General features: G+C 42.5%; 2 protein-coding genes across 3 annotated transcripts in view; one reads left to right on the forward strand and one right to left on the reverse strand.

The window, feature by feature from the left end:
- The window catches only part of egln1a (egl-9 family hypoxia-inducible factor 1a), a 38,938-nt gene extending 23,025 nt beyond the window's left edge, over positions 1-15,913 (forward strand). For both annotated transcript variants that reach the window (XM_080287852.1, XM_080287853.1), the window contains 3 exons: positions 14,246-14,382; positions 14,471-14,538; positions 14,640-15,913. In XM_080287852.1, coding sequence (XP_080143978.1) covers positions 14,246-14,382; positions 14,471-14,538; positions 14,640-14,695 — 261 coding nt within the window. In that variant the 3' untranslated portion in view covers positions 14,696-15,913. The remainder of the gene's footprint in view (positions 1-14,245; positions 14,383-14,470; positions 14,539-14,639) is intronic.
- Positions 15,914-17,070: 1,157 nt separating this feature from the next.
- gpr137ba (G protein-coupled receptor 137Ba) lies at positions 17,071-22,228 on the reverse strand. Its single transcript, XM_026189725.2, has 7 exons — positions 21,059-22,228; positions 19,521-19,570; positions 19,193-19,415; positions 18,495-18,641; positions 17,915-18,043; positions 17,676-17,797; positions 17,071-17,583 (listed from the first exon to the last, which is right to left on the reverse strand). The coding sequence occupies exons 1-7, from the start codon at positions 21,437-21,439 to the stop codon at positions 17,475-17,477; spliced, it is 1,161 nt and encodes a 386-aa protein (XP_026045510.1). The 5' UTR covers positions 21,440-22,228; the 3' UTR covers positions 17,071-17,474.
- Positions 22,229-22,412: the final 184 nt, after the last annotated feature.

Here is a 22,412-nt window from a genome sequence, read left to right on the forward strand (position 1 = left end):
GTGTGTGTGTGTGTGGCACTGTTGTCACCCTCCACCCTGCTTTATTCCATACACCACACCCGTACAGAGTTCATGATAGTGGTTACGTGTAGGTAAATGCTGTGTGGCCACTCTCCCTTTTTCATATTTCCCATTAAAATGCAGAGAAGGAAAAACACCCCATACTACCTTCCACGTTTCTTTGTTGTTGTTGTTTTATTACAGGAATTTTCATATAGTGGTCAAATTAATTGAACTTTGTGTCATACAGTACTTAAAATATATCCACAGGAATTCAGTATTATCCTAACTTTATTTTTAGATGTCCTGCTAGTAAGTTGAACTGCCTTTCACCTTTACAATTGCCTATTTCATTGAAGGTCTTAGAAATGTTGTCTTGAGATTTTTGTGCATATCAACAAGATAACGTCATGTACTTACTGCAGATTTGCGGAGAGCTCTTTCATGGTTTGATCCTCCTCATCCACCACATATCAAAGCTGCTCTGTTCAGTTGCTGACTGTAGAGGCCATTTGGGGACAGGGAATTCAGTGTTACTTACAAGAAACCAGTCTGAGATTATATAATATATATGACATTAGAGCAGGGCGATATGACCAAAAATATTTATCATGATATACATTTGAAAATTTGTGATAACGATATAACTGACGATATAATTGACACTAGACAAATTATTTTCAACTCCACAACTTTATTAGTGCAAACAAAAAACCATCAATGTATTTTCACTTAAACAAGCAGCTGTTTTTTATGTGCATTAAAGTTATATAAAAATTTAACAGTGCAAATGCAAATTCCTTGCTGACAATTTAACCAAAAGGCATTTCCAGTGGAAATTGGCCAACATATCCTCAGCATAACCATGTATAATATCCACAAAACTTAAAAAGAGGTTATACACACACAATAATAATAATAATATTATGTTGAAGCGCAGTACGTATCACTCCGCGAGGCTCCTGCCTACAATAGCCGTAATACTCCGACAATCCATCAAGCGGTGCGGGTTCGTAGCTTAGCAAAGTCGTACTAAAACATTTGACTGATTTGCTAACGCCGTGTACCACATAAAGGTCAGTAAACACAACCAGAATTCATACATAAGGCCCATGGGATTATAAGGGGTACTGTCGATTTTCAGAAAAATCAAAGGATTGGTTTTAAGTGTGCCGTATTTTCCAAAAAACATGGTAATAACGACGGCCCTCTAGCATGCTCTACCAAAAATAGTGCTTTGGTGTGTGTCTGACGGACGAAAGCTAAACCAGTTCCACATCACTGAAGTTGCAGCATTTTTACAAACCAATTCTGGTTCATCCGTTTCATTCAACGATCCGCTTTCGTCCTTCTCATTCTGCGTCGTCGCCATGCTTTTTCCGCCATGTGCGTATGAAAACAAAGGCACTGCGCATGTGCGTTTTACCCATATTCTATCGTGATATTTCGTTTTCTTATCGTTGCCCATTATACCGGTATTACCGTGAATAGTATGATATGGCCCAGCTCAATATGACATCAACATCAGGAGATGGGTACACTGGTCACAGAGTGAAGGGCATGGTCAAAAAATATTCAGGTAGGTCATGACATTTAAATGAAGCTCAGCTGGTATTAAAGGGGACAAAAGGGTGTGACATGAAACTGCCTCCCACACCATTACACCCCCTCTTTGAATCTGCTGCTGGAGCTCATCTGCTTTAAGGCTGACGTGTTGCGTGTTCAGTGTGATGTAACAGATGTGTGATGTAATGGGTGGTTATTTGAGTTACTCGTTCTGTCAGTTCAACCCAGTCTAGCTGTTCTTCTATGACCTTTGCCATCACAAGGCATTTTTTATTCATTTAACTGGATCATTTTTCCTTCCAGACGTTTCAGTAAAGCCTAAAGTTGTGCATGCAAGTGTAAGTAGATCCTCTTGGCAATATGCATTTAACTGCAATGTGCTTCAAGAGTTTGACGTATTTGTCCTTAGATAAGCAGTTGGGGAGCATACCTTCTAGACAGGTTCCAAGTTTCCATAACAGAAGGCAGCAACTGTAAAGTGGATCACTTTCATGTTTCTTTGAGGAGACGGTGACATGACACCAGTGCTGGGGCAGTATGACCTGTATTTGTATCGCAGTGTTTTTTAGTCTTTTTACAGAAGCAGGCCTTTTATATATTTTCACAGTAAGTTGTTTATCTGTCAGGATTGTGCAGAATAAAAAGCGTTTTACTGTCATAATAAAAACTAAATAAACATAGAGGGTTTTTTCTTTAAATGATTAAATAAAAAAAAAAAATCTACTCTTGGGCTATCTTTAAAAAAAAATATACATTTGAAAAGGGCTCTAGAGGCAGTTTTCAACATAGACTGTATATAAAAGATGGTCCTATCCACCATACCATAACCTGTTGCATAGTGAAGTCCTGGGTTGAAGCCTCAAACAGCATTTTCACTACTTTTTCAAACAGTCAGGAATAAATGGCGGGTCTGACAGTGAAATCAAGGGACACTGCATTCCCTGCTTTATCTTCCATTCTGACTGTAGTGAGGAACATAAGTTACTAATTGAACTGCATCTTACTGTCACTGTGACCTGAAACTAGAGACTGACCTCAAAGTCATTCACAAAGTGTTTATTGAGGTCGAAGAGCAAAGCAATCATTTTCCTACAACTGAAAGTCTTTGTGCAAGGCACTTGTCATTGGCTGTACTTGTTCAGACCTGGAAGCTGTGTCCAATTTGTACATATAGTAAAAGTTTCAGTTCACTGTATTGCCACATTTTGGCTTACTTTTTAAATGATTGTGGTGTTAATTGTTAATCCATTGTCATATAAAACACCTGTTAATAAAATAATCGTGAATTATTATTTGTCAATCTAATATAGTTTTGTTTTTTTTGTTTTTTTGTTATAAAGAGGGTGCAGAGATCATACAGTTCCCCTCCCAATATGCTCTAAAATGCATATAATATATTATGTATAATCTCTGGGGAAAACCGTGTTGAGCGTTGTCTCTTCACCGATATAGCGATATTTGAAAAGATCATATTATGCATGAAATTAGGACTGGTATACCGGATGTGCGGCTATATCTGCTAGCATTACAAGTCACATGAGTAAACAAGAGGCTGACGTCCACACTTCCTTACATAGTTGACCTCCAGACCTGTATATGAAAATGACATAATTACAGGAAACTCTGTGCTGCTTTGAGATGCGAGTTTGCGGCAGGTCATGCATGAGTCTGTGTTCTCGCTGTGATTTCTTTCTAAACATCTATCACTGAGCAAGCAGTGAGGTGAGTGGAATGTGAGAGGAGACAAAATACACAGCCGAGTTAACAGTACTTTTACATTTAATTGCAAATACTGATACTGTGATCGACCCTTTTGCTGGTCACTTATGTACTGCTTTCAGCTGCTGCCTTATTCATCACAGGTCTCCACATACAACCCTCAGACCCTCAAAAGGATTCCTGGTTGTTTTAGCATGTTGCTGTTGTTCATCTGCATTAATGCAGTTTCTGTGATGGTCAGGATGATTTACTTTGATTTGTGATAACAGTAGGTACTTCTTTTTTTTTAGTTTATCAGATGTCACTACACCTTATTCAAAGCAGCAGTCTCCTGAATCTGACTTGCACCATTTACATTGTATTATCTGTTCTCTGAGCACTTCCTCCGCAGAATTGCCTGTTTTCTTATCTATATAGTAAATCTTTTCCTGTTAATGCGTATATCAGTCATGAGGTAGGTTGTACTGCTTTTTTTTATGCGCATGCTTTAGTTGTTACAGCAAGCCATGTGCTAGATTCCTGTTGGACATGTGAATAATTACAATCTGGCCTCTGATTGGCTATTAGTAGGCTTATAGAATGTGGTTGCCTGGATACCGGGGCCTCACTATGAGAGAGTGACATGGCTTTGGAATGTTCAGGTTCAGTTGTTCCAGTTATTTACCCCCCAAATTTATGTCTCTTCAGCCGCCACGCCTTCTGTATAAAATCACTTTGAGACTTTAACATGTAGATGTCCATCTATCTGCAATGCAGTAAATAAAATGTTGATTTAATATTATACACTCATTTACCACACAGGCAAGCAAATGCCTGTGTGGTACAGTACTTTGCGACTGTAGGGAAAGGAAAAGCTGCCTTTCAGAAACCTCAGCATTTTAGTGTCTGCCAAGGTGAGTTGAGAGGAAAGCAAAACGACAAAATATGATCACTGAGAAACAAGGAGCCTTACGAACAATAATAAGGTTAAATTCATGTGTTGTAAGATTTGTTAAAATGGAAAGTAAAGGGGCCTAATCTTTAAAATATAGACGAGCTGGGCTGGTTCCACAGTAGAGGAACGTGATGGCCAAAGGTTCTGCCTCCAGTTTTATTTTTGGAAACTCTCTGAACCACAAGTCTGCACTCTGACAATTGTGTACTCTATTGGAATAATGTGAAAATGCCAGGCCTTAAAAATGCGATGCAGCTTTGTATGCACTGAGAAGAGTTTTAATACCGTTTCTCGATTTAAAGGGAGCTTATGAAGGGAAGCTTTTATGAGAAAATGTGTTCTTTTTGTTCTGGTTGCTCTCAGTACTGTGTTTTTGTTTTTGTTTTTTTTATGGGAAGGTGAATTAAAGGCTTTTCAGAGAGAGAGGCATGCAGACATCCTAAAAACATGAAAATATAAAAGTTCAATTAGGAAGTAACAATGCACCAACAGTTTTTTTTCACTGTCTTGTGACAGGATGTTCCGTTTTGTTGACAATGCTGCACAGTCGTCGAGACTGTTACGTATGAGACAAAGAATATATTCTTGTCAAAAATGACTCCCGAGATTTCTCGTAGTAGCAATAAAGGCCAAGGTAACATCACTGAATACACATGTTAAGACTGTGTTTCCCTGAGGTTTTTGGCCAATATACTTAGTTGGCTTTAGAAAAAGAAAATTACAGGTCATCGAATTCGTTGTGCCTTCAGATGTTTTTGTAGTTTAACCAACTGATGTGTGTGTTCTGGTTGTGTGTTTGAGTCTCATCTGCATGGAAATAGAGATTTATGCACTGTTTCTTTGTAACATTCCCTAAGGAAGCACGTTTAAGGTAGAAAGTATCTATCCCTAACACAGAACCCTGTGGAACTCCATGGCTACATACAGGAAAGAATCATCTCAGACATAAAAACATGGGGAACTTGAATTATCATGTTAAAAACCTGTGCTGTGTCAGTTTATCTAGTAGGACAAGTATAGAGATGAGTACAGTAGTCTGAGATTGTGACAAGATTGTTGGTGGCATTTGCCGTTTCTGTGATAAATCCTGACCTAGACAGACTTTAATGATACAGCTGTGAGAAAGATGTGATGTTCAAAATGGTCACCATTTTATTTTTAAAGATATGAAGAGTCATGTGATCATTGGTGGTGTCAGTCTGGCTACAGTGCTGGGTTTTTTTCCAGTCAGCAATGAGCAATATGCAATTCTGCCATTACTAAAGGCATATTTTTCAATGTTGTGATACTTTGGGTGAAATTCTTCCACATTAGTAAAACTCCCACCTCCCATGCAGCTGTATCGCAGCTGTATGAAGTATTTATATTTTGCAAGACTAGCTGCTATTTTTTAAAAGTTAATATGCTGTAAATTAGTAAGAAGTATGAAGTGTCCATACATGCTTTTTCTAGTATAATTATTTTACTCAGGGTTCCAGGGGATTTTATCTTCCTCCAGCCTACAGTGGGTGAGTGGCGAGGACCGGTCCTGCGTGCGTTAACACCCACGCTTGTAGTCGCCACTCCTATCATTCCTGTGAGCATGTTGCAGTAATCACCGCCACCATCACCAATACTAAAGCTAAAGTTATGAGCCCTGATTTACAGTAAATGTTATTTTAAATGATAAACATTCATACTGGTATCAGTGCAAGGTGCTGTCAGGTTTGGTGAGATTTTATTTGTTTAACTTGGACAGGGTGTAAAAACATCACGTCCCTACCACAGTTTCCAGCACCTACTCAAAAAAAAAAAGTGTCTCATCAGCAATCTCAGTATTAGTAATTTCATAACTCTGTCATTGATGGGACGCTTCCTTTTATGAAGAAAGTTAACAGACTATTAATACTGAGAAAATTCTGGTAATGTGATCACTGACTTTGAAATAATTTAAAGCTCAGCCGTCTGTTAAAGCAATCTGTACAGTCCACCCCAGTGTGTGACTCAAGCTGCATGAATGTGTGTGTGTGTGTGTGTGTGTGTGTGTGTGTGTGTGTGTGTGTGTGTGTGTGTGTGTGTGTGTGTGTGTGTGTGTATATTTATAATATATTTATTAGGGTTGCAACAATACACAAAATTCACGGTTCGGTTCGATACTTTAGTGTTATGGTTCGATATTTTTTCGATACAAAAAAATGTTCATGGTTTTTTAATTTGTCATTTATTAAAATTATAAATATATATTTTAACTCAAAAGTACAGTTTTTAAATTTAATGTTGCTGAAACAAAAGTACCACCCAGCACGCCCCTGCGGGCGGTTTATCCTGGGCGGTTTATCCTCCCAGGCCTCTACCAGAGGCCTGGGAGCTTGAGGGTCCTGCGCAGTATCTTAGCTGTTCCCAGGACTGCGCTCTTCTGGACAGAGATCTCCGATGTTGATCCCGGGATCTGCTGGAGCCACTCGCCTAGCTTGGGAGTCACCGCACCTAGTGCTCCGATTACCACGGGGACCACCGTTACCTTCACCCTCCACATCCTCTCGAGCTCTTCTCTGAGCCCTTGGTATTTCTCCAGCTTCTCGTGTTCCTTCTTCCTGATATTGCTGTCATTCGGAACCGCTACATCGATCACTACGGCCGTCTTCTTCTGTTTGTCTACCACCACTATGTCCGGTTGGTTAGCCACCACCATTTTGTCCGTCTGTATCTGGAAGTCCCACAGGATCTTAGCTCGGTCATTCTCCACCACCCTTGAGGGCATCTCCCATTTTGACCTCGGGACTTCCAGGTTATACTCGGCGCAGATGTTCCTGTACACTATGCCGGCCACTTGGCCATGGCGTTATATATGGTTCGATACTTTGGTGTCACGGTTCGATATTTTTTTGATACAAAAAAATTTTCATACCTTTTTTAATTTGTCATTTATTAAAATTATAAATATATATTTTAACTCAAAAGTACAGTTTTTAAATTTAATGTTGCTGAAACAAAAGTAATTAAAAAAATAAATATATCTCAGGGCTCTCAAAATTTCAAAATCCCTGGTAGCCCTTTGGGCAGGGACTCTTCAGTTTTTGGTAGCCCAAAATAAATTTAAGTAGCCCGAATAAAAAAGAGAGCAATTTTTTGATTGATGTTTTGTTTCCTGTTTTGTTTCCTTTACAATATTATACATTAAAGTTTAATATTGTAAAGGAAACAAAACATTAATCAAAAAATTGTTGAAAAACAAATTACAACATTGTATAAAAATTGCAATCATCAACTCAAATACTTGGTTCTAATTGAACAGAAATTTCTATGAACTTGTAAGAACTGTGTAGGACATGAATCAATCTGTGTCAGATCCTGAATTTGAAATTTCCGCTGAAGTCACGGGTAAGAGACAAGTGGAACCAAGATCTAGGCCATTTGCTTTTTGAAGTTTGCAAAGACTGCTACATTTTGCCAGTGGTAGTTCACTCTTTGCAACATAGTACGCTGTTCTAAACAGATTTTTCAGGTTTATTTTTAGTATGTTATTTGCAATTGGTGTTTGTTCTGGGAAAGATATTGCAGACTGAGTAATAATGCGTTTCTTGCATTTCTCATGGGTTCTAATGGGGGCCTTTCTTAAAATGACTGGTCCCAGTAACAAAGGCGCTTGTCGACTCAGAAATCGAGAGAAAACCAACAACACACCTGGCAGAACATCATGTTATTTACACGGGTGCACATAAGTGGTCCGCATGTCGGCATTCGCTGTCAAAATAAAAGACGCGCACCAGATAAGAAGTTGCAACGCGCGTTTGCGTCCATATAAAAAGCACTGTTTTTGTCCGCTAGAGTGGGATTTTCACGGCACATTCCGCACCACATCTCTGTGCGTTCATCATTTGTTTGAAGCCAGCTCACCTCCTGCAACCACTTTTCCGAGAATACGTGCTTCTTTTGTGGTTCGGACTCCTTCTGACATTTGTTTGGAGGTGGAGGAACATCACAGTAATTGCTTAAAGGAGCTTCTTCGACATCTTTAAGAGTTCTAAACAAATGTCTGTCCTCCTCCAGAAAATCTTATGTATGCAAACACGCGTTGCAACTTCTTATCTTGTGCCCGTTTTTTTTTTTTTGTTTGTTTTTTTTTGGACAGCGGATGCGCACCTGCGGACCACTTATGTGCAGCCCTGGTTATATAGCTCGTCATATTGCAGCCACAGAAATTCTTTTGTCCATGAAACCATAAAGCTGCACTTTCTTTTTGCCTTATAGTCTGATTTGTCATAACTTTCACCCATAATCTTCACCCTGACACATACACATAACGGTCAGCGATTCCCTGCGCGATCAACCTCTCATATGTTTAAGCTTGCTGCGGGAGATTTCACTTGTCATGTTTGCATAGTAAGCTAGCGATTGATAAGACGATGTCAGAGGAATTGGTGCACAAATTATCATCACTCACCAATCAGTACTGTCGCTCTCTATACACAGTTCGCGCGATTGCAAAGTGAAAGCAAAAAACAAGCGCAAATTCAAACGCGATTTCAATATGTCACATTGACAGTGGCTCATCGATGCCAATGACATAATTACCCAGCTACATTTCCGAAAGAATGCAAAAGCATTGACATATATTTTTCCTTCCTACAATAGCCCGACTGGAAAGATCGCTAGCCCCGGGACGTCGGGCTAGCGATTTTGCGAGCCCTGTATCTGATTGAGGAATCACTCATCTTTGGAAAAGAGAGTTTATTACAGAGAAATGGCTCTTTCCAAAATAAAAGCTATACTATACGCTTCTTCTGGGCTATATTCTCAGCAGCATATCCGGTTGTTCAGTCTGACGTCACTAGCCGTGTCTGGGTCTAAACTCCGCTGCAGGTCCATATATCAAACGATCACTGTGGCATTACTGAGAGTTGAAAAACTGTCTAAAGTCTTTCATCTTTAATAAAATGATCAGCGTTCTGCTCTACCAGGTGTAACAATTGAGTTTAACATCCAGGCATCCATGAAAACGGAATTTATGACATTTAACGGAGTTAGAAGTTAGCAGGGAGTTAGCTCGCTAGCTTCTATCTAAATACAATATAACATGTCCTGACTGCGGGGTTTTGGAAACAAATTCAAACGTACAGCTCTGTTATCACTTCCAGCATAAATGAAGACAGAAAACTAAACAGCAGTGACATTTGTAGGGTTACTGAAGTTGGGCTAGCTGGTATATAATGATGTGCTACGTGACCGCTAGCGACACAGCTATGCTAGCATAATATAAACAAGCTAACTTTTTTTCCACTCGATAAAAGTTAACGTGACTGTTCTCGGTGGTCAGGAACAAATGTAATCGCATGGCAGGATGCTGTAAAAGGACCAAACTTCAGCCAGGAGAACAACTGAGATAATCCATCCACAATACGAGGTTAGTCATTCATATACTGCTGCATGGGCTGGGCTGTAGTTACATCCTACGGTTTTAAAAACTGAGCTTAAATAAACGATTAGTGGTAATAAAAGCCGAGGGAGGTCAACAGGGATCACTGACTGTTTTAGGAGCTTTTTGAGATCAAATAGAAGAAAATACATAACATTAAACATGTTAACAACACAAAAGCCATATTAAACGCAGACTACTTTAGACCCGGAAGTAGGATTCGTCGCGTCATCACTGAACAACCGGATTGTAGCGGGTCAGGGGCCTGTTCTTCGTACCTCGCTAAGTAGGTTAGCCGGATTAGATTGTTGACGATTTCGCGTGATCCTGGATCAGTCGGTTCCCCGAAGCTCATCCGGGACTTGCTGTCATAGCAACAGAGCCGTAAGCGTAAACCTGCTCGGGAGCAGGTTCACTTTATGTAAACAGGATTAGATCGCGGCCACGCAGGTATGTCCGCTTCATTTATACGAAAGCAACAGCGATATTCCACCACTGTTTCACCATAAATAAATATTATCAATGTAACTAAAGACAATGCAGCACCTGATCCATTTATTGATTTCACACAGATACATACAGGTCATTTCCTAAAAAAGGGAAATGTACTATTAACATTCTATTACATGTATGTGATTATTACAGATGTAATTCATATTTCAGAGTAGTAATTGTAAATTACTTCGTGTAATCAAGATGAGAGACCACGGCTATAAAAGCGAAGGTGGATTTGGGAAGTCTGTCGCAGCCATGTCCTGTCCGTATACGCGAGCAGCCCATTGCGGAAGGTGCAAGATTGATAAGGAGAGTCCTCAGAATTCAGCGTATATTGCGGGATAGACAGGATCCTTTAGCTCAGCGCGACAGTGTGCTCATAGAGAGATATCGATTTTCCCGTGAGGGTATTATTTACTTAACCAACTTGTTGACGAGGGGGTGCAGGACCACCACCTGTCTTTTTTTCCTCTGCCCTTTTCTTGGTTGCTGTTATGAACAAACTAACAGAGTATTACAGGCCAGTATTACCTTGCCAAGAGACGCAAAGCAATCTAAGAGATAAATATTACCATTCTGTAGAATACTCCTGTATTCCACTTTTACTTGTTCCCATGTTCTTGTGGGTCCTGTTGTGGCTCTAATGTGAAAGGGGATATAATATAACATATTATAATATAATATAATGCCATATGATATTGGACAATATAGTGTCATATGATAGATCTACCCTACCGCCTACTGGTGTTGGCCAGAGGGGCCGATGGCGCGATATGGCAGCCTGGCTACAACCGTAGCTGCCTCCACCAGTGTGTGAATGTGGGAGTGAATGAATAGTGGTATCGTAAAGCGCTTTGGGTGCCTTGGAAAGCGCTATATAAATCCAATCCATTATTATTATTATTATTAAATTACCTACGAGTTTGATTTGTCAGCAACTTTCTGCCAGCCCTCTCTCCTTGCTTTTGCAGCCTTTGCAGTGTTCTCTTGCGTTTTAATTAAACTCTGAAACTCCTGAAATCCCTCACTCAAGAGTTCTTGCTCTGCTGCCGGAAAATACCGAGCACGCCCCTTCGACATTTTCGCCGACCAATCAGCGGGTTGCCGATCAATGTTTCTACTATCGATGCGTAGCCCCTTTTACGACGCCCAGTGATGTCACATTCCTGCGTCCAGCTGTAGTAATCGTCAACAGCAGGTGTGTTCGGGGAACCGGATTAGCGAGCTCACGGTTAGCGCGATGATTTGATCTTGGATGTGTCATTTGATCTTGGATGTAGTAAGCGACGTACGAAGAACGGGCCCCAGGGCTGTTCGGGGTTCTGTTTGTACAGTTATGTTTTGTTTATGTTGCCATAGTGACGGGTGACGCCCTCTCGCTGCGACGGTGTGTCCTTCCGGGGTCAGAGGGCGCCCCGTGTGTTGTTGTTGTTGCTGCTGTGCGGTTGCCGCGCTGAGCAGTTATCTAGCGGCAGTGTTCTTCTGCAGATGTCAATAAACGGCTGTGCTCCCTGGCTAGCTCACGGGAAGCAAGACCAAACGACACCTCCGTCTCCTCGTTGTCTGAGCTCGCCACATTGTTGTCAGAAGTGGGATGATGGTGGCACTCCATGTTCTGACCCGAGTGACTTTCCCCCGCCGGTCGTGACCGACCGGTGCGCCAAAAGAAGGCACCCGGACATTTGCAGGACTTTGTGTGGGGTAATGGGGTCGTCGGGGACGACTGACCCCTTAGGTGGGGACTATGTAGCGGGTCAGGGCTGTTCGGGGTTCTGTTTGTACAGTTATGTTTTGTTTATGTTGCCATAGTGACGGGTGACGCCCTCTCGCTGCGACGGTGTGTCCTTCCGGGGTCAGAGGGCGCCCCGTGTGTTGTTGTTGTTGCTGCTGTGCGGTTGCCGCGCTGAGCAGTTATCTAGCGGCAGTGTTCTTCTGCAGATGTCAATAAACGGCTGTGCTCCCTGGCTAGCTCACGGGAAGCAAGACCAAACGACACCTCCGTCTCCTCGTTGTCTGAGCTCGCCACATTGTTGTCAGAAGTGGGATGATGGTGGCACTCCATGTTCTGACCCGAGTGACTTTCCCCCGCCGGTCGTGACCGACCGGTGCGCCAAAAGAAGGCACCCGGACATTTGCAGGACTTTGTGTGGGGTAATGGGGTCGTCGGGGACGACTGACCCCTTAGGTGGGGACTATGTAGCGGGTCAGGGCTGTTCGGGGTTCTGTTTGTACAGTTATGTTTTGTTTATGTTGCCATAGTGACGGGTGACGCCCTCTCGCTGCGACGGTGTGTCCTTCCGGGGTCAGAGGGCGCCCCGTGTGTTGTTGTTGTTGCTGCTGTGCGGTTGCCGCGCTGAGCAGTTATCTAGCGGCAGTGTTCTTCTGCAGATGTCAATAAACGGCTGTGCTCCTTGGCTAGCTCACGGGAAGCAAGACCAAACGACACCTCCGTCTCCACCTTGTCTGAGCTCGCCACAATATTAAACATATCAGGTCCCCATAAGGAGAATCATGTGCTAACGGCTGTCTAAATGACTCGGGTAAAGTTTGTAGCATGCATGCTTGTTGTTTTTGTCTGCTTCCACTTGTCTTTGCACTAGGATGATGTCGGTGTAACCGTGTAGTCATATTCGTTGTGTTCCCACTAGTGCTGTCAACGTTAATCTCGTTGAAATGACGTTAACGCCACAACACGGCAAATCTCCGTGCGTGGGGCTAGACGGCCAACACATTAATGAGCTAACTGCGTTAACATACTAGTTCCCACCCATGTAATTGAGCATTGCGTGGCACATCCAACATACTGTTTTACTTTAGTCCATGACGCGCTTACCTTCAGGGTCATACGTCACATGAAAACCAAAATAATTCCAAACGCCAGATCTGAACTATTGAGCATAAGGACAATAGTTTGTGGCAATCTGTTGATGTAATTAGCTGTAATCAATAATAAAGAGTTGCACTGGTGATCCAGAGCACAGCTAACTATTGAATATTAATTCCAATCATGTCTTGGGCTTTTTTTCTACTTACATGACTTTACTGACTGGCTGAACTACAGGATGGACTCCAACCCTGATTCTGTATTTGAGGATAGCCTAAGAGTCTATAGCCATGCTAGCATTTGCTGCATTCAGCATGTTCAGTTCAGCTCCATGTGGGTCAGGAGGTCGTGCCCTTTAGGCAAAGGGTAATCCTGGTTGGGTTAATCCATACAACCTCATCTGCAGGCCTGCATAATAATGGTCAGGCCAGGTGGCTGCCCCTCCCTGAGCCTGGTTCTGAAAGTACTTCCTGTTAAACTGGAGATTTTCCTTCCCACTTTCGCCAATTAGGGTGTCATGGACGTTGACGGATTGTTGTGGTTTTCTCTCCATTTTTGTAGGGTCTTTACCTTAGAATATAAAGTGCGTTGAAGCAACTGTTGCTGTGGTTTGGCGCTGTATAGATAGAATTAAATTAAAATCACATACATGGAGTTAAACTGCTGTTAAAATGAGTGGTCCCTGAGCTCGTTGACTCAAATTGCAGGGGAAAACCATTTCTCTCATCTTCTTTGTCGCTATTGTGCTTTATTTAGTTTGGTCACACCATTGGCATTCCCCCTCATTCACTGTACATGGGAATAGCATTACATTAGGGTGTGAGCCTTTATACTGTGCCAGTTTGCGTGTGAAGAGAGGGCTATCATATCAGCTGTGTGAGAGTTTAAGCGGCACGCTTGCAGCAATCTGCTTTTTCACTCCCCAGCTCCTTTATCCAGCCACAGCAGTTTTCCTGTGGGTTATTCTTCCTATCCCTCCACAGGAAAGCCGTCCCCCGCTGCTGCTTCCTATCCTGAGCTTTCCTCCTTGCCCTTGGAGTTGGACAGCCCTTTTCCTTCGACACTATCGTTCCACGTTGATAACTTAAGAAGCTTTTAAGTGTCTGTTTTATGAGTAGTACATGTGTTTATTGTGGGGGCCTCCTGTCTCTGAATAGTTACCTGTCAGCGATGAAGATTAAGTCCAGAGATGTGATCACTGCAGAAGCTTCACATATGTTTGCTTCCTACGGTCTCGCTTTACCTTCCTGCTATTGCTTTGTCCTGATTTGTATACATAATGGGGTTGTTTATTCGTGTTCTGCTCTTCCAGGAACATGGAGGCCTTCTTCGAATCTTCCCAGAGGGAAAGGCCCAGTTTGCCGACATAGAGCCAAAATTTGACCGTCTGCTTTTGTTCTGGTCGGACAGACGGAACCCTCACGAGGTTCAGCCCGCTTACGCCACAAGGTCAGTGTCTAAGTGTGTCCGCTGCACATGCTCAGACAGTCTCGTTCTCTTTTACGGGAGGCTCACTGCTCCCGTTCCATCTTCACAGGTATGCCATCACTGTGTGGTATTTTGACGCAGACGAGCGAGCCAGAGCTAAAGAAAAGTACTTAACAGGTAGGATTTAGCGTATCAACTGCACAGTCTTTGCTTCTGGGTATCAACCCCTTTGTGATGTCTTACGTCATCTCTTGTGTGTTTGTTTCCCTTGCGTGCAGGTGCGGGGGATAAAGGAGTAAAAGTTGATCTCAACAAATCGTCAGATCCCAGCTAGTGGGATGCACAGTTCCCCTGCAAACAGCCATTAAGTGCTCTGTCCTAAGAATGTGGCCTATAGTGAGCGTGCGAGTGTGTGTTTTAACTGCCATACAGCAGACTTTAGTATGAGTGGGTGGAAGATCTGTGCTTATGGAGAGAGAAAAAACAGACAAAAATCTGGTGATTTCTGTTCATTTTCAGCCAACCTCTGCGACCCAGCGGAACTTGAATGTCATAACATTGTACTGAAAGGGATAGTATGTTGTTTTTGCTCTATTTTCTTTCACCTCTGGTGAAGGAAGCTTATGTTACAACTGACATTTTCAGCCATTTGCTTTGAACAGGTATTAAGCTCAGAGCAAGTCTTCATCTTTTTTTTTCTTTTTTTTGCTGTTTATTTTTTAAAGGTACAGTGTTCTGCAAATTTGTCATGTGTTATGCTTTTCACAATGAATCAGCTGTTATAATAAGCTACTGTATGTGCTTATGTTTGCAGTCATTTCAGAAATGATCTAAAATTCAGATTCCCGTCAGAACGTCTTAGTTTAAGTTCTTCTGCAGCGCAGTAGATGCTAATGGAGGATACATGAACTCGCGCTGACTGATCATTTGTATTTTCAGCGTTGCAATGTGAATATGCGCAGAAATGCATCTTAAGGCTACCTGAAACGTGATTTCTGAGTCAGTTTATTTACGCATACCAACCTTCCACACGCTGCATGAGCAAATATTTTTAAAGCGTGTCTAATTTGTTTTAATCCAGTATGTCTGGACTAAGCAGTATTTGAACTCTCTAAGCAAGGTGCAAGCCCCCCCCCCCCAAAAAAAAACTTTTTTTTAAAAAGGCATGAACTGTGTTGCTAAAAGCACTTTTCAGATTTGGTTTTATTGCAAATCGTCATCTTCCGATGTCAAACAGTCTTATGCAGTTTTTCCTCACATTATTCAGGCTTAACATGAATTATCGGACTCAACATCAAGTTTGCAAGACACATGCTTAGACAGTATCCTTGAAAAGGACTCTGTTTTTATGTGCAGTCCTGGTTGCACCATATACAGTACAAAGATCTGTGCTGCTCCCTGCAGGAAACTTGCTGTACTGCATCTTTTTTTGTTTGTTTGTTTGTTTGTTTGTTTGGAAGTTTTTTGTCCGTAGATGCGTTGCTGGCTTCAAATTGAAATGAGCATCTATTTTTGGAAATAAAAATAAAAATTTCTCAGTTTCAACAATTGATATGCTGTCTTTGTGCTCTTTTTGGTTTTTAGTTATTTTACGCAGTTACGTTCTAGAGAAGAGCTGACGTGTCTGTGCTCAGAAGTGCTCTCCTTTTCATCACAGCTCAATGGGAAAATGTGTCAGGGCTGCAGAAGCTGTTATTAGTCACGGAGCATGATCATTATGTAACAGTCGTCATGGGTTCACCTAAACCTATTTGTGTTATGTAGGGTTTGAAGATTTGCCATGAGTAAAGGTGACACAGCTAAAATTTGTGATATTGGAGTTGCAGTTTAAAAGGACAGAAATTAAAATGCTCCATCGCATTAAGTACAGATAGATTAGATTTGAATAGTAGTAACTGGCTTTTTTTCCATTGTGAAACCCACAACTGCACGCTGCCAAATTTCAGAGGCAGTGAAGCAACCACAAACTGTAACATCTGCGCCATCATCTTGTCATGGGGGAAATGAGGTTATTCTTCTAGCAAGCTCTATTTGGTTTTCATCAATGTGGTTATCTCAGCTATCCAGTTTTTTCTAGTCATCTGCAGATGCTGCGCTGAAATCTCATTTACTGTAGGACAATTTGACACAATGTTGAGGTTCTTTTAAATCACCTGCCAGACACAGTTTCTATTCACTCTTTAGTCTTTGGAGAAGGCTTCAGATCTTTGAAGATGACCCTCCACGCTTCCAATAGCAGAGAGGACAAGTCCTCGTTGTCAGGTGTTCAAAGAAAATGGATCACTCCCTAAAGAGAGTTTAGTCATCAGTACCTAATCTTGTTTTTTTGATTTTCTGTTCCTAAGTGACCACAAACCCTTGTGAGTTCTCCTTTGAGTGTTTCATTAATAGAAGCTGGAGAGGAAAGCCATCTCTTTCTGCTTTCTAGCAAGACTGTTGAAGTTAAGTATCTTTACCGTTAGTTTCTTGTGCTTATCTAGCTCAAGGCACTGACATTTATGTACTGAGAATTACTAGATTCCTAAAAGGAAAAGACATACTCCTCATGTGTTAATGTCATAGATGACTCCAGGTGCTACAGAAGTCTCCACACAGTCTCTGCACATTTTTTGTACAAAAAGATGAGAATCTGTAGCTGCCAAAGCTGTACGTGATCCACATAGAAACTATTCTGGTGTGATATTAAAACTAAACTTCATTTGTACATTATTTTTCTTTTTTGTTTTTTAATATGAACTAAATGAATATCTTCTCTATAGAAACAAATCTGTATGGAAAAAATGAAACTTGTTCATAGATGTTACATAAAACAGAAATACAGGACATATTACAGAGATCAGGATATATATTAAGTAATATTCAATATAAACCTTTACAAGCAGATCAGGCTTTGTACAAAGTGTGTGCAAAATCACGTCCCTTTACTGGGTCTGTATACATACTGGCAACAAAAGTCTATTAGTTCTTTAGACAAAATAGAAAATTGGATGTTTGTAGTCTGAAGGGCACTTTGATCCCAGTGTGCCTTGGTCGGTCAGTCAGTGTGCAAAACTTTACAATTTAAAAAAACAAAAACAAAGCCACAGGTCCGAGGAAGTCATCATGGCCTTCTGTCAGTAGTGGCTGAGCTCCTCTGGAGGAGTGAAGTTGCAACTGTCATCACCGATGTAGGCGCCGATGCCGCCGCTTTGGCTCCCCCACTCATAACTGTCGGCGGCGAGACTAGAAAGTCAAAAATCAAAACACTTGAAGCATCTCATGAACATTTTTTTCCTGTGCAGCAGTTTCCAGGGAACAGGTTGTGGCACGCTTACCTGGCTTGGATGTTTTGGGGCATTATGCTCCACGCTAGGTCATCGTCACTGTCGTAACGCCGCGGGTTGTCAAAGAAATAGGCCCTAGAGGAGAAGATGTGACCAGGAAGCCCAGTGCCGCTCTGCGGTACAAGACAAACAGAAGGCATCAGCGCAAACACTCAAAGGTAACTGTCCTCCTTATAAACCTGTGATCTCAAGGAGGGTTCCTGACTGGTTTAAGGTAACTGCTGGCTCACCCTGTCCAGTTTAGGCTGTCGAACTCTGAAGAAGAAAACGACAAGAGATGTGGGGAGCAGCTCCCACACGAACAAGATCACTCCGAAGACGATGTAGCCGGTGTCGCCCAGAGTCGACTGTAGGTCTGCCTGAAAGAAAAAAAATTGACGCATGCATTTTAGAATAACATGAGAGCAAAAAGGGGACACATGCAAGTCTTGCTAAATTCTGACCAGCTAGTCTGAACAGTCAAAACACAGCTAATTGGCTTTTAAGAGATAAGAGATAAAATATTTAAAGGAGCTGGAAAACAGACTGATTTCTCTAGAACTTGCACTAAAACCCACTTTTTGTTACATATTTGCAGCAGAGCAAAGAAACAAAAAAGTAAGCTTTAGATGGGCCGGTCTGAGCTAGCATAGCTGCTTCCCCTTGTTTCCACACTTCCTACAGTCTCTTTGTGAGGTATCGATTTACTATAGAGAGCAATCATTCCTCTTATCCAGTTTATCCAGTTAGACAGGAAACCAAATGACATTTTCGGACAAATGCACTCAAACTTAACATGAACCATCGTGACCCCCTCCCCCAGTGATTCACCTGGTCTGAAACGTTGTACCAGTCATAGTCAAAGGAGTTAATACTCTTGTTTGAGAGTGCCAACACCACCAGATTGTAGCAGGCCCTGGATGCGTACAGAAGGATGACGATGGCTCCTATAATCGTCACCTGGCACACTGATGTCCCCTTCAGTTTAAAAAAAACAAAACAAAATAGAATGACTCGTGAATTCATGTTAGGCTGAAAATAAGACAAACTGGTGAGACGTCAAGAAATGGCTTAAAGAAAGTGCTCTAGATCGTCACTAAAAATATTATGTGCTTCCCCTTTCCACGCCTCACCACTCCACTAAGTTTCATGAAACTGTGCTGCTGGGTTTTTTGCATCAGCATGCTCAAAACTTGGAAAACAGACCTCCTTCATGCACAGGAGAAATTTCTGTATCTTTAATTAAGGTGTGATTGGAACACAAGAAGCATGTCCACACCGTATCGAACCTTAAGCTTTCGTATGCACCGCAGCACAATTTGTCACGCACAAGAACGACGCCCAGTTGCTAAGGAACTATCTCTACGTGGCAAGCACAAATTATGTGCAGAAGTGACTCTTCATACAAGGGTGCACAATACCTTTTGATGCTAGTGACGCACCGGCTGTTAAATCAGTCGTAAGTGGCAGTGTTCAGGAAGTCTACACCGCACCAATCCTGCCTGACTTTGAGTTGCAGGACATCTCACCTTGGACTCCAGGTAAATGTTGGCCAGCGACATCTTGGCGATCTTGTAAAGACACAAGGCCAGCGAGATGGCGCACAGGACGAAGAGCGTGTCGTTGATCGCGACCCTCACCAGCACGATGGTGTGGGCTTCTGCAGAGGACATCCTCACCAGCAGGGCGCACACCAGATTGACAACTAAAAACACCAGGCTGATGAACAGGAAGGTGAGATACAGTGGCAGCCTGGTGGTGAGGAAACAAAAACAGGCAAAGATTTATTAACCCCAAAAATTACTATTAAAAAGAATAAGACTCTTTATTTTATTTAAGTCCACCAGCTGGTCTTACCTGTACTTCAAAAGCTCCGGTGCATATTTGGACTTTGCCTTAAAAATAACCTGTGAAAAGGAAACAAACATGATTCAAATGAGCAATGGCCTTGTGTCAGACTGCTTTCACTTCTCTGTTCTTGCTCTCCGAAACGCACAAGACACTCTGATTAAACAGGAACCTCCAGGCTGTAAAACGATTTAGAGCTGAACTTCGGATATGCAATGGTCACACAGCGCAGGGCCTCAGAAGCTTTGAGCCTCGCTTCTCGTTCGCAACTGTGACTCACATCAAGCGCAATAGGATTTACGCTAAAAATAGGCTTCAGGCACAGGCCAGAGGAGCTATTATTTTGTATCTGGATTATGTAAGCAGTTGAAGGAATGATTCACTGCATCCCACTTTTGCACCTGATGTGAATGGGAGTCTGTTGCACTGAGAGCAACAGGTAATATTCAGTGGACGACTTACTTCCTATATGAATCACCGTTACAGTGGCATGTCAAGCCCGGGGTCATGGCCTGTATCCTGACAATGCCTCTCTAAAATTCAAAATCCTGAAAAATTAAAAAATAAATAGAGCCATCCATCCAGCCATAGTGGGTGGGCATAAGAAAATTATGACATGAGGTTTATGGACCTATATTAGGTCCATAGGGGGCAATTGTGGCTCAAGAGTTGGGAGTTCGCCTTGTAATCGGAAGGTTGCCGGTTCGAGGCCCAGCTTGGACAGTCTCGGTCGTTGTGTCCTTGGGCAAGACATTTTACCCGTTGAAAGGGGTGGTCAGAGGGACCGGTGGCGCCAGTGTCCGGCAGCCTCGCCTCTGTCAGTGCGCCCCAGGGTGGCTGAGGCTACAATGTAGCTTGCCATCACCTGTGTGTGATGGGTGGATGACTGGATGTGTAAAGCGCTTTGGGGTCCTTAGGGACTAGTAAAGCGCTATACAAATACAGGTCATTTACCATATTATCAAAATGTGTTTAAACTGGCCAACTTGTTCAATGCAAATGAATTTTATTTATATAGCACCAAATCACAACAACAGTCTCCTCAAGGTGCTTTAGAGTGGAAGGTAAAGTCCCAACAATAGTACTATGACAACCCCAACAATCAGATGACCTTCTGTGAGCAAGCACCTGGTGACAGTGGGAATGAAGAACTCCCTTTTAACAGGAAGAAACCTCCAACAGAATCAGGCTCACAGAGGGGCAGCGATCTGCCTTGACTGGCTGGAGGCTATACCTAGAGTGACCAGGTGGTCCACCTTTCTCCCCGTCCTCCCATCCATGACAGTAGAATACACAGAACAATCACATACATCAGTGTTTTAAAGCAGCTCTCAGCATTTCCACATTATCCCACTCAAATCTACTCTTTGCCCCACATTTAGTTTGTTTGCTAGTTCATTATCACACTGCAAGTTGGATGTTGGACTAACTGGTTTATAAACCAGCTGGGGTGTGACACAATTTTTTTAGCCCAGACATAGACTTCCCTCATTAATCAAACACTGTGCTGGCACAAGAAAAAGAAAAATAACATCTGAGCAACTCACCTGCGCAAAGTACAGGTTCATGAGGCAGAGCGTGAAGAACTGCAGGCAAACGGGGAAGCAATAGAGCAGCCAGAAGGGAAAGGGTCCCAGAGTGTTGGCCGTGACAAAGTTCTTGAAGTAGAAGGAGAAAAGCACGGTGCGCAGCGCCGACCACAGCAGGCACAGAAACAGGAACACGGTCTGGTAGCTGAAGCGCTTGTGTCGGTACCGCAGGACCAGCCAGAGCTGGATGTAGATGAAGATGAAGAGGAGAGAGTAAAAGACGGTGTAGACCACCGTCAGGCCCAAAGTGACGTAGGGTGGCACGGCCGGGCTCAAAGTAGGCAGGGGCTGCGAGTCGTCCGACGCCCAGAGCCCCTTCTCCTCCGCCAGAGCCTCCATGACCTGCTCTCTGTGTCCGGGGTGAGGAGGGGGGGTGATCACCGCCAGCTCCTGCGGCTTCACGGAGCCAGCTTGTCGGCTCTTGTCTCTCTCTCACGGCCGGCTGAAGAGAGAGATGGAAGCCAGAGGGAAAACAGGAGAAAGGGGGAGGAGAAAACAAGGCTGTCAAGACGAGCGAGGAGGGAAAAAACGCAGCAAGTCCAACTTCCTGCAGCCGATCCGGAGAGCGAAGCACGTGATCAGCGATGAGAATGAGCCGTTTGTCAGGAGAGAGAGCAGGAAGCCGCTCAGAGTTGCAAGCAGGAGCTCCGAGAGAGGACCAGCCTCCTCCAGCGCCCCCATCCGCTCCGCTCTGCTCACTCGTTTACGCGACGCATCAGCTGACGCAAGTCGCCATACCTTTAACCCCGCGGAGGGGTTTCCCACCGCAGCGCAGATCCCGGGAGAGTTTACATGTGTTTACCTTCAGTTCATCAAGATGAGTGAAATAAAGAGTATAATTAATCACGCAGGGGGAGCTGCCCTTCCGGTTCACACAGTTTAATGACAAAAGTCAGGATCCTTAATCAGTTTTTATTTTTCTTTCATTTTGACTTTTTGAAATGTATTTATTTTTTACTCAGTTTAGTTTCAGTTCCTTTCCAGGGTGGAAAGTAACTAGTTTTTGACGTTTTAGAATTTTTTAGTTTCAGTTTAGTTTTTAGTACGTAAAAAATATTTTTACTTCGGTTTATTAGTTTCAGTATTAGTTGTTTCCTTTATTGAATTCCTGTTAATGTATGGAGAGAATGTGTCAGGGTTAAGATTCAGGAAAATCTGGAAAGGTATTATACTGAAACAATGTAATGAACATGTCCGCCAAAGCCTCATCAGGTAAGTTCTGAGAATAAATTTTACCAAATTAACAAATATTAAAACTGAAGCTTTTTACTCGATTTATTTATTTATTTTATTCGCATCTAGTTTTACTTAC

The sequence above is a fragment of the Astatotilapia calliptera genome, chromosome 13 (genome assembly GCF_964374335.1).
Source record: "Astatotilapia calliptera chromosome 13, fAstCal68.1, whole genome shotgun sequence".
Taxonomy (NCBI): Eukaryota; Metazoa; Chordata; class Actinopteri; order Cichliformes; family Cichlidae; genus Astatotilapia; species Astatotilapia calliptera.

Bases quoted from the DNA above. Each gene is read 5' to 3' on its own strand.
- gpr137ba (XM_026189725.2), bottom strand. From the start codon at position 21,439: ATGGAGGCTCTGGCGGAGGAGAAGGGGCTCTGGGCGTCGGACGACTCG. The intron at 19,416-19,520 runs GTAAGACCAGCT...CCTCACCACCAG, and splicing joins CCGGAGCTTTTGAAGTACAG to GCTGCCACTGTATCTCACCT. The intron at 18,044-18,494 runs GTGAATCACTGG...TTTTTCTTTCAG, and splicing joins GGTACAACGTTTCAGACCAG to GCAGACCTACAGTCGACTCT.